The 12,457-nt window shown below is 43.2% G+C and overlaps 2 protein-coding genes across 2 annotated transcripts in view; one reads left to right on the forward strand and one right to left on the reverse strand.

Moving 5' to 3' along the window:
* Positions 1-10,427, forward strand: part of LOC145464797 (uncharacterized) — a 101,027-nt gene extending 90,600 nt beyond the window's left edge. The window contains exon 2 of the mRNA XM_081448592.1: positions 7,632-10,427. Coding sequence (XP_081304718.1) covers positions 8,833-10,086 — 1,254 coding nt within the window. The 5' untranslated portion in view covers positions 7,632-8,832 and the 3' untranslated portion in view covers positions 10,087-10,427. The remainder of the gene's footprint in view (positions 1-7,631) is intronic.
* On the reverse strand, positions 68-7,635 carry LOC145464789 (uncharacterized). Its single transcript, XM_081448584.1, has 3 exons — positions 5,276-7,635; positions 3,688-4,013; positions 68-2,428 (listed from the first exon to the last, which is right to left on the reverse strand). Exons 1-3 carry the CDS (start codon positions 6,446-6,448, stop codon positions 2,221-2,223), a joined length of 1,707 nt encoding a protein of 568 aa, XP_081304710.1. The 5' UTR covers positions 6,449-7,635; the 3' UTR covers positions 68-2,220.
* Positions 10,428-12,457: the final 2,030 nt, after the last annotated feature.

Genomic DNA, 12,457 nt, shown 5'->3' on the forward strand with positions numbered 1-12,457 from the left:
CATTCCCATACAAACTCTCATATTATTTTACGCCGTGTTGCGCAACGGAGGGTAATATACTAAAAATGCTCACGTTTCCCAGAGAGCTTGGGAGACCTATAATTATTCCTCTTGGGCTTACAGTCCGATTTATAAGTTTTTTAACACTCTGATCTTTGCTCGCAGTCGGCGAGAAAGGGAAAATTAGATAACTTTAACCTCAACCCCTATGAAGATGATTATGTTTATGTCCATTTCCTACTCTTGATATTGAATGCCCATAATTATTGTGTTTCACGGCTCCATTTATTATAACTGTCTCTTTTCACAGTTTCTTTCACCATTAGGCCTACTTATCACTAGTTCGACTCATTGTACTTGCTTATGTGATTCAGCGTTAAATTAATTTTATTTTTTCTTTTGATTGTGACTTAATGTATTATTTCTCAATACCCGCCACGATTAGCCAACGCTACGCGCGGGTAGTGTAAATTGTAATTTGAAATTTGTAATGGAAATAAATGAACTGTAAACTTTACGTACCAATTCGCCACTGTATAAGAGTTTTATACGGCTTTCGAAGTTATGGTTATGATTACGCTTTATCCTGTGAGCCTCAGTTAATATTCGATGGAATTTTTTTTTCTTTTCTGTATTGATGGATTTACAAGATAGTTACAGGTAAGCTTAGGTGGGACTCTGAATAATGCACCAGGCTGTTGGAGCGAATCTGAAATCGTTGCAGAAAAGGTTTGCTTTCTGGTCGGAACTGTAATGAAAAAGCTTAGTTTATTTAGCAAGCAAATGACGTCGTTTCTCCTAATTAACACCAAGTATGCGTGGTTTTGAAATAGTAACTGCTGTTTGCTGTGAACATAAAAAAGGACTGCCCATTTCTGTATAGGCATGTTTCACCGCAGAGTATTTTCATTAGAGCAAAATGATTGTTTGCCTGATTATATTTAAATAAGAAGAGCTGACAATAAAAGATATTCATTTATGTGCTCAATTAAATCTTTAATCGTATCTATAACGAAATTCTCGATCGTGAATGGTTCTCCGCGCGCCTATTTGCCCCAAATCGGCGCGCGATCACGTGGATGTCCAATTACAGGTATCCAATTTGAACTTTTTGTAATTGGACACCTGTAATTGGATACCCACGTGATTCGCACGTCAATTGCGTGCGCTTTAATGGCTTTCAGTTTGCAATGTTTCCTACAGTTTTCAAAACTTAGGAAACGCTGTATACGTTTTCGCTCAAAAGAAGTTCTCAAAAGACATTTTTAAATTCCGAAATTTGTTATAGATACGATAAATCAGTAATTAGACCTCGTCTCCTACAATACGTAATAGTAATTGGACTTCGTGTCGTACAATTCGGGGAGTAATCGCGCGAGTAATTTCAAAATCGGACGAGTGCGAAGCGCGAGGCCGATTTGAAATTACAAGCACGTTCCCTGAATTGTACGACACGAGGTCCAAGTACTAATTAATCGTATCTATAACAAATTTCGGAATTTTAAATGTCTTTTGAGGACTTCTTTCAGCGCAAACGTCTGCAGCACTTTTCATAAGTTTTGAAAAATGCAGGAAACATTGCGACGGAAGCCATTAAAGCGCGCGTAATTGACGTGCAAATCGCGTGGGTATCCAATTACAGGTATCTAATTACAAAGAGTTCAAATTGGATACCTGTAATTGGACACCTTCACGATCGCGCGCCGATTACGTGGCAAATAGGCGCGCGGAGAACCAATCACGGTCGAGAATTTCATTATAGATACGATTGTCGGGGACTGGGGCACACATTACGAAATCGTGAAACTTGATCATTTTAATTAGAAGAGTTTGCGCAACAATTTAGGAGTTAGTCCAGATCGATATAGCTTCGAGTTAAGACACTGTCAGAACCTTTGCGAACTTGTGACCATTAAAGCTTTTAGGAAATCAACCTTGTGACTTGACTTGGATACTGCTTCAGCGGCGGGAGAATTCCAGCAAACGATTATTATTATTAGATTTATGATATGGGATAAAGAACACATGCTTCTTGCGGGATATAGCGAATAATCCCAAGCGGGAGAGATAGTGCTATCTTGCATGCTCAGGTAGCCAATCACAGCGCAGGATTTGGTTCATCCTGTCCGCTCACGGAGCTCGCCACAAGATGAAACTTTTCATTAAATGCTGATATAATTTTCCCTAAGTTAGTATGCCTTTGTAAAAGTTGCCGCTACATCAACCGGGATCAATCTCTGCATCGAGGTATTCTGAGATGGTTGATGAGCGAGCTGATCTGTAACTTGAATTTGGTGAGTCACCATCTCGTTTTACAATATTTGTCAGGATTATAACAAAGTGTAAAGACACATGAATTAGGAATCCCAGGTACATTGGTGGACCTGCCTCAAAAAGAATCTTCATGCTTTCCTCTTTGATTTCACACCTGCAAGAAAGATAACTTAACTAAAGTTAAACAAGAACTTCGAACCTTAGAGGGAAGAAGATGTTTCGTTAACTCTCTAGCTATCTTTCGGGTTTTAACCGTGTTGGCACGATTTTATTGAGAAAAGTTATAAAAAAAAATGTTGCGACTTTTCCAATAAATGAAAACGAATGACGTGCGATCAACTTGGGTTCACTTGCTCTAGGCCGTCAAAACGGTGAAAGAATTTGCACCGACTTGGGTCGGAAAATTTTGATCTCGTCTAAAGTGAACGCAGGTAAAAGCGCACGCCATCGCTTGCCAAAAGGAGTCGCAAGTAGTCTGAACTTGTGTCTACTTGTGGCTACTTGCAACTCCGTCTGGCAGCCTAAAATTACTCTCTTGTTTTTTTGTAAGAAGGTTGGAGCTGAGATTAAGGCATATTTTAAGAACATTTTGACAACTATATTTAAAGAGGAGTCTGATTAACACTGGTAAAATGCAAGACTTAGCTTGAGTCTGCATTTCAATAACCAAATGCTTGAACATAAGCAGTATAAGCAATGAGACTACAAAATCTTATTGCATGGTTCATTGCCAAGTTCAGCCTCAGTCCAAAAATTTGACCTTAACCCTTTGAATACCAACTACGTAATTAATGGTCATGCTCTTTGTACAACTTGTGACGTCATCAATTTAAATGTCATCAGATATTCTTGATAAGCAGATAGTAGTACTAGGCTAGGCCTTTCCGCACAATGGTCAGGTTTAGATATCGACGACATTCCGACGTCGCAAATCGAAAAACAACTTTATCAGTTTTGGTGCAAAAACGGTGGTAAAATGGTCCACTACGCCTATGATTGATCAAGGTCCATTTCTAGGCTTCGCCCGTAACTAACATCCAACTTTTCACGGCAGCCAGAAAGAACATACAATGCAAAAGGTAGCCAGTGTAAAAGGGCCGAGAAAAACAGAAAGGAAAGGGGCAACAAGCAAAATTGAGAACGGTTAATGGCATAAAAAGTCCAAATTTTGGCTTATGCGCATGCCCGGAATTGAAATTTTGCTCAATTTTGTACCTAATCTTCGAAAAATCTCTCCTTTTAGTAAAAAAAAGCCTTCTTAGCAAAACTTAGGCCTATTTAGCGTCATGGCAGCTAAAAAACTTGACTAAGTGGTTAAAAACGGTATTTTTTTCAGTGGCGAAAGTTTGGTATCCAAAGGGTTAGTACAAAAAAGGAGTGTTCATACACGCGTCTCCCCACATCATTACAAACCTGAATATTTTATCCAGTCCAAGATACTGATCAATCAAGCTCTCCAAAAACACAGAGATTATCGCTAACATGAGAGCAGGTACAAGAAGATAATTTACTGTTCTGTTCGGGTTTTTTAAGGGGAAGGCTCTGACGTTTACTTGCATGAACAAAGCCATCAGGAATGCTGTTGTGACACAGCGCGCGACAAACTTTGGAGCATCCCAGCCAATGTATGATGGGTCACCTCCCATGTCTCTTCTAGCGTTTGCGGTAGCCGCCCAAACACAAGCGATGGCTGCTTTTATCAACCAGCAGGTGAAGCCTACTGCACCCATACAACAAACCTATGGGAGAAGATTAAATTCATTGAAGGTTAAAACGAGCACGATAAAAGTTAGCCGTAGGCTCTATTTCCCTCACTATCTCGAGTCCGGTTTTTGTCCCTTCTTGAGAAGGGCAGCAGGATGGCACAGAGGTAGGAGCGCTCGCCTCCCACCAATGTGGCCTGGATTCGACTATATTCCGGCTCGGTGCCATATGTGTTTTGAGTTTGTTGTTGGTTCTTGCCTTGCTCTGAGGGTTTTTCTCCGGGTTGTCCGGTTTTCCTCCCTCCAAAAACCAACACTCCAAATTCCAATTCGGCCAGGATAGAGGACCCGCATAATGCGGCTTCCTCTCTAAATATTGTAATTTAATTGAGACTAAGTTACGGATAAAAGTTGGAAGAGAGCGTCTTCAACTCCCATCGTGCCGTGACAAAGTACAAAAGGGAAAGTCTCGATTTGACGCAGCGGGCGATCAAATAATTCCCTTCTCCTGGTGGAATTGTGTTCTACAATTATGGACAAAAGTCTTGAGACAAATTTGCACTTTTGGCGCTTTTGCGCACACGCTAGACGTGGATGCAACCTCACCTGCCTAACCTCTCCCCCCACCCCACATACAATGTTGAAAACTACTACCTGGAATTTCTCCCGATTTTCAACATTGTATTGGGTGGCGGGGAGGGGAGGCAACAACGCGTTTTTAAAAGGATAGCAGCGCTTTTTTCAAACTTCAGTCGTAAAATACAGATAGTTCGTTACATTACCTAAGTGTCCCAAGGATGTTTGTCCACGACTGTAGTTCCTCACATGAAATAGCATAAAGTACCAAGAGATGATGAAGAGTAAGAGAGTTATTGCCACAGTATATGTAACCCTTATTTCATAAGCAATCCCTCTCTAGTTATCTAAAGTACTTCTTGTTTCGGAAATCCCAGGGGGATCTAAAAATACTAGAATAACCTGATAACAAACCTAGTGTGAAGCAGGCTTTGCTCATGCACGGGGACAGCCAAGGGCCTTTACACACATTCGCACCTTAAACGAACACCCGCGCAAAAGGTTATTCCGTGGACGAAAAGCGTATACCATGTCTAAAAATAACGTGAGAGGGATCACCGTTGAGAGAAAGGCCTATATGGGGAATTAGCTCTCTAAAGCAGTTTTATGAGAAGTATCAAGTCCCAGGCAACACGTATGCATACCAAAATGTCCAAAATGGATGTCCCATTCAGTTAGTTTTATGTCCTTCTTCTTTTACGTTTATCAGACTCAGCACTAACCATGATTTTAACTCCATGTGATTCCTTCTTTCCTCCTCCATCCAAGTCATTACTGCACAGAAGACACGTTCCCAAAACAACGATGGTCGCATTGACGATTATAGCAGAGACATTGACCCATGGTTTGAGGTGAAACTGGTGCACATAATATAGTCCACAGAGCACTGGGGCAATAAGACAGGAAAAACCAAGGACATATCCTACGTTTCTTATCAGTCGCTCGCGTGGGGTCAAGTTTCTTCCGGTAGGCCCTTCGATATTGTCTGCTTCTTCGATTTCGTTGTTGTTGTTGTTGTGTTCAGTTTCAATAACGTCCACTGAGTGCTCAAGAAAAAGCAACGAACACAACAAGCGGTAATCTATGATTAGTGCGGTGTACAAATCAGTAAAAGCATTAAACCAGCCATCAACTTCTTTGGCTATTCCGCTCAATCGAACATCGCTGTTTACGTTCACCTGCGAGTCGACCCACTCGATTAAGTTGAAGAAGGACAGTGTTCTAAAATAAAACTGGGCATTTTCTTTGTACCCCTGACAAGTAATCGTATTCCGTAGGTAGAGATAAATAATTACTTGAATAATCTTTTGAGCGAGGAATATTGATTTGTCCACTAGTACGTATATCCAAATTGTCTTTGTTAACGGTCGACCTGCCGACCCGTCCGTATTCCTGGAAGCCGCACTTGCGACAAGAAGAACAATCTCGATGGCGACAAGAGGTAATGTAATTAATGTAACTACGAGTCCCATTGAAGGCTGTTGTCGACCCAAAGTTGGTGCATCTGCCCAATCTCCGGATGGCACTGTGAAGAAAAGCGCGGCGCCAAATACAGCGAAGACAATTCCAATAAGAAATATTGTGAAAATGCGGTAAGTCAGCTTGACCTGAAGTTCGTCTGCATTGGTGAGGACATTTACAAAGGTTATCAGTGCTCCTACAAGAAAAAAGAAAAGCGTACCTTGAGAAGAGGGCAGTTTGGCGCATTGCTCGAAACAAACGCCGAGGATACCCAGGCAAAACATGATCAAGTAGAATAGTCCAGTGCCAGACGCGGCGATGATTTGAGACGCATAAACCGTGGTATTCAGATCATGCTCGGTGACATTTTTACAACAGAAGTTGGAAGGAAAGTCTGACTGACTCAGGAGAGCATTGCCAAGCGTTGCATTCATATTGTGCTTGACTGCCTAGTTTCCAAACGGCTGAAACCGTTATTCGAACGGAGATAGCTTGAGAGCTTGTGGTACTTCCGGGGCCGGAATTGCCAAGATTAATTTTCTTTCTAAGAATTCATCTAAGATCAAGAGAAGTTTTCTTTCCCAGAAACAGATTGAGGACCTTGAAACTGAATGGAGTCCTGAGTCGCTACCTGAAATATACAGAACACTAGAGCAACAGATTGAAAGCCAGTGGGCATGTGCTAAAACCCAGACGGTGGATTCTGGACGATAGACGATAGACGATGGACGATGGACGATGGACGATGGACGATGGACGATGGACGATGGACGATGGACGATGGACGATGGACGATGGACGATGGACGATGGACGATGGACGATGGACGATATCTCTGACATTCATTTATTTGTCATTTAAATTGTCACACAATCTTGTCACGCGATGTTAAACTATTGAACAGCGAAAATTCGTGCCCTCCCCCCTACCCTCCCCCAAGCAAAAATATAATTTATTTGGACTGGACAAATTATCACGAAGTTCTGATCGCGGATTTTTCGTCACGCAATGTCACGCATTCATTTATTTCTCTCAGCCAAAGTACATATACATGTATAAATTTTCCACACAATCTTTTGCTTTTGTCACGCGATGTCACCATGGAGTTTTGAAATATTGAACAGCAAAAATTCATGCCCTCCCCCTTCCCCAGCAAAAATCTAACTCTTAAGGAATGGACAAATTATCACGAACTTCTGATCGCGGAGTTTTCGTCACGCAATGTCACACATTCATTTATTTCTCTCGGATAAAGTACATGTACAATGATAACAATGGGGTGACAGGCCTACACAACTCCTATCCACGTGTAATAGCCGCTTTGAGAGTTTTGCTCGAACTAGTATATCTTTGAGGATCTGCCCCTTTTGTACGGTACGATAGGGGGATCTTTGAATATTTCGCTAAGCAATAATCCTGTTTTTAGGAGGACATTTCACCAGAGTAGAGCCGTTAGAGAGGTCATAAGTCTGCGTGGTTTCTGCTGTTATCCGCGTGTAATTTGTAGCGTTTGACACCTCTGTTTTTTGCCACGTGCTAGTTTTCTTGGCTCATTTGTACTGCAAGATATGTTTTAAGCTCTCTAAAGATTAGCTCTGCAGGAACAAAGATTGAAAGAGGGGGGCGTAAGGGGGGTCCGAAAACCGCAAAACCGCGTAAAAAAACGTAAAAAACCGCAATACCGCATGGAAATTTACCAAAATACCGAAACCGTAGTTACAAATGTGCTGCGGTGCCGCCATCATTACTTCTAGTTCGCCATCCCATTAGAAATACGACCTTATTTAGTTTGATAAAAGTGTAGGTTAATATTAATAAACGTATGATCTCGCACTCATAAAATAATACTGTAATATTATAGCTGATCTTATCATGCACTCTGACGAGTATCGACGACTTCCATGACTCCGTAAAAGATCAATAATTGACACACGTCCGTGGGACTGACTTTGTTATGCTGCTGTGGAACTAATATAAGTGCGCTCGCGCCCGCACGAATACTGCTGAGTTACCCAATTGAACAACATCGATGTTTACGACTTCAGCACTGGAAACCACTCGAATGTTACACAACGAGAACTTTCCGCGATTTTTTTTTGGTGCAAATTCGTCAAGATGATAGTTTTCAAGCTCAAATATCCCGAATACGAGCTCGGAACACCCATTTTATGTCGCAATTCGACTGAATCAACCTTAAATTTTATTTTAAATCTTTCCAAGAAGAATTTTGAATAACCCGAAGACAACGTAGTCAACCACATGAAGTGTTCAGTAACGCAAACGATTGTTGAAGCGTTATAACTCTCCCGAAGCGAGTTCTTGCTCCCAGAAGAAACGTCGCCGAGCTTCCAATCTCTGCTTTAAGTAACATCGTCTCTTCCCGACCATCCTCATAACCACTTCTTCTTGCTCGGCAGACATTGTCCCGCAAGAGGCCACGGCAAATACTGTAGGAAATCTGAGCGAAAGATTCCCAGCCCGAAGAGTCAACGAGTCGACGTATCATTGGATAAAATGGTCACTCATACCAATTATTAACTGGAAAAAGCGGAAATTACAAACAGCAAAGCTTGCTTGCACAGCAATGGTCCCGTGCAAAACATAAACAAGAGATCAAAAGTCATCGGAAGCGTCAGGATCCGAGTAATAACTGTTATAACTTGTTATAATCTAGTCACGTGCGGAGTCATGTTATCGGTAATAGGATATCCATGTTGTGTAATGTAGGATTTCAATTCATTCTTCTTCGTGATTATTAACGCATGTAGATCTACAATTCGCTTCACCTTGATTTATTACATTGGCGACGAGGATAAACATGGCAACCTACGGGAACGTGGGAGAATTTAAGGAGTCAGAGGAATCGTGGATTCAATACGCGGAAAGACTCGAGCAGTACTTCGCCGCAAATGAAATTAAAGACGAGAAGAAACAAAGAGCTATCCTGTTAAGCGTTTGTGGAAGCAAAACATACGGGTTAATTCGCGATCTTTTACAACCCCAGAAACCGGGCGATGCGGGTTTAAAAGAGATCTTAGAAAAGCTGGAAAGCCATTTTTCGCCCAAACCAAGTGTTATCGTTGAGCGATTCAAATTCCATAGCAGGAGTCGACTCGAAGGGGAAAATGTTGCAGAGTTCGTCGCAGGACTCAGAAGGTTTTCAGAGCATTGCCAGTTCGGAGCAACACTCGAAGACATGCTGCGAGATCGACTCGTTTATGGAATCAGCGACGATCGCATTCAACGACGACTGTTGGCCGAACGGGAGCTCACATTCAACAAGGCGGTAGAAATCGCTACAGCAACCGAAATGGCTTCAAAGAATCTAATCGATATTGGCGGGAAGACGCCCGGGTCCAGCAGTGACAACAGCCTCAACAAGGTCGAAGAAGAAACTAAACCTCCACATTTTCAGCCAAAGCGGGAGTGCTATCGCTGCAGTGGGAACCATGATCCCTCGAGCTGCAAATACAAGAACGAAGTGTGTTACAAATGTCAAAAGAAAGGCCACATGGCTAAAGTATGTCGAGGAAAGAAGAAACCTCAAAAGCGAGACAAACATGGGCGCCGACCAGGTGGTAAACAAAGAACGCATTTTGTTGAAGAAAGCGCCGATCAAGACGACGCCTATGCCATGTATCATCTGTCCAGCGATCGAAAGAAATCGTTCAAAGTGGATCTGGAACTTTGTGGACGGAAAACCACGATGGAAATCGACACGGGTGCTTCGAAGACGATATTAAATGAAGTAACGTACGGGGGATTGCGTGACGCATTGGGTCCACTCCAGACAACAAAAGCGGTTCTAAGCACGTACACAGGAGAAAAGATTCCAGTACAGGGAGCAGTTACGGTTCCAGTAAAATATGAAAGCCAGCAGAAGAAATTAAACGCTCTCATTGTCAAAGGTGGCGGACCGAACCTACTTGATCGAGATTGGCTTGAAGAAATTCGCTTGGATTGGGAAACAATCTTTCAGATAGCCAGTGATAATACCCAATCGGCACTTCAAGACGTGCTTTCAAAATACCAAGATGTATTTGCTGAAGGATTGGGCACGCTAAAGGGGTAAAGGCGAAGATCTACGTGGATCAAGACGCTGAACCAAAATACATCAAAGCCAGAGCAGTACCTTACGCATTGAGAAGTAATGTTGAACTTGAACTCGAAAGATTGGAGCGTGAAGGAATTATATCTCCGGTGGAATTCTCAGAATGGGCAGCACCCATTGTACCTGTGGCAAAACCCAATGGGACTGTGAGGATCTGTGGAGACTATAAACTAACAGTAAATCAAGTGTCCAAAGTGGACAATTATCCAATACCGAAAACAGAGGATCTTTTGGCTACCCTGGGAGGTGGTGAGAAATTTACCAAGCTGGACATGTCGCAAGCATATCAGCAGATGACTCTAGATGAGGAGTCTCGAAGTTTACCACCATAAACACCCATAAAGGCCTATTTCAGTACAATAGACTGCCTTTTGGAGTGTCCTCTGCACCTGGCATTTTTCAGAGGACGATGGAAAACCTCTTGCAAGGCATTCCTCAGGTCATTGTGCGAATGGACGACATTCTCATCAGCGGGAAGGACGACAACAATCACATTGCCAATTTAGAGGCAGTACTCAAGAAGCTGTCAGAAGCTGGACGGCGGCTGCGAAAAGAAAAGTGTTTCTTCATGGTGTCGGACGTCACCTATTGTGGTTATGAGATCAATGGTCGTGGTATCAAGCCAGTAGAAGCTAAGGTGGAAGCCATACAGAATGCCCCAGTGCCTGAGAATGTTACTCAGCTGCGTGCATTTCTGGGAATGCTAAATTATTATCACCGTTTCCTACCAGACATCGCTACAGTACTAGAACCACTCCACAAGCTTCTTAGACAAGGTACAAAGTGGTGTTGGAAGACCGAGCAGCAGGTGGCTTTTGACAAATCCAAGAAACTACTCCAGTCTGCAAACCTCCTGGTACATTTCCAGCCAGATCTGGAACTAATCTTGGCGAGTGATGCCTCAGATTATGGAGTAGGGGCGGTACTCTCCCACCGGATGGCAGATGGAACAGAGCGCCCAATTGGTTACGTCTCAAGATCACTGAACACAGCTGAGCGTGGGTATTCCACTATTGAAAAAGAGGCTTTGGCCATCATCTTCGGAGTGAAGAAGTTTAATCAGTTCTTGTACGGTCACAAGTTCACCATATAGACTGATCACAAGCCGCTGGAAGGGCTTTTCAACGAGAAGAAAGGAGTACCCCAACAAGCCTCTCCAAGAGTTCAGCGGTGGTCCCTTACCTTGGCAGCATATGAGTACAAGATTGCCTATAAAACGGGGACCACAAATGCCAATGCGGATGCATTAAGTCGACTCCCCTTGTCCAAGAGGCCAGAGTCTGTTCCTGTACCTGGGGAGACAGTTTTGCTCTTAGAACATCAGGACCACACCCCAATCAACTCACGTCATATCCAAGAATGGACAAGGCGCGATCCTGTTCTCTCAAAAGTGCACCAGTTTACACTTAATGGATGGCCACACCACTGCCAGGATGTGCAGTTACACCCATATTTGAGCCGGAAAGCAGAATTAACCATAGAAAGTGGATGCGTTCTATGGGGAAACAGGGTGATAGTACCACCTCAAGGACGAGCACAAGTCATAGCCGAGCTTCACGAAGCCCATCCGGGCATATCAAGGATGAAAGCCCTTGCACGTGGTTATGTGTGGTGGCCAAACATGGATCGTGAGTTAGATGATGCAGTTAAAAAGTGTCAGCAATGCCAACTGCACCAGAAGGCCCCAGCAGAAGCACCTCTCCACCCATGGGAGTGGCCTGGTCAACCCTGGTCACGGGTGCACGTTGATTATGCAGGGCCATATAAGGGTCACATGTATTTAGTGGTGATCGATGCACATTCCAAGTGGATGGATGTCCACAGAATGCAAAGTACAACATCAGCCGCCACCACAGTGAAGTTGAGAGAAATCTTCGCGACCCAAAGTCTCCCGGAAACCATCGTCAGCGACAATGGTCCCAATTTCACAAGTGCGGAATTTGAGAATTTCCTCTCAAAAAATGGCGTCAAACACACCAAAGTATCGCCATACCATCCAGCTTCGAATGGACAGGCGGAGCGAGCAGTTAGAGCCTTCAAAGAAGGGATAAAGAAGATGGAAGAGGGAACCATGCAAGACAAGTTGTCACGTTTTCTGCTCAAGTACAGAACAACACCACACACGACAACAGTGGTTACACCAGCAGAGCTGCTGATGAAGAGAAAGCTGAGAACTAAGCTTGACCTCATAGTGCCCAACACTGCAAGTCTGGTGAGACAGAAGCAAGAACATCAAAAACAGACCCACGACCACCACGCCAAACACAGGGACTTTGAAGCCAGTGATCCTGTGTTCATAAAGGTCTTCCGTTCCCCCAAGTCCTGGCAAAAA

This window comes from Orbicella franksi, chromosome 13, assembly GCF_964199315.1.
Source record: "Orbicella franksi chromosome 13, jaOrbFran1.1, whole genome shotgun sequence".
NCBI classification, from domain to species: domain Eukaryota; kingdom Metazoa; phylum Cnidaria; class Anthozoa; order Scleractinia; family Merulinidae; genus Orbicella; species Orbicella franksi.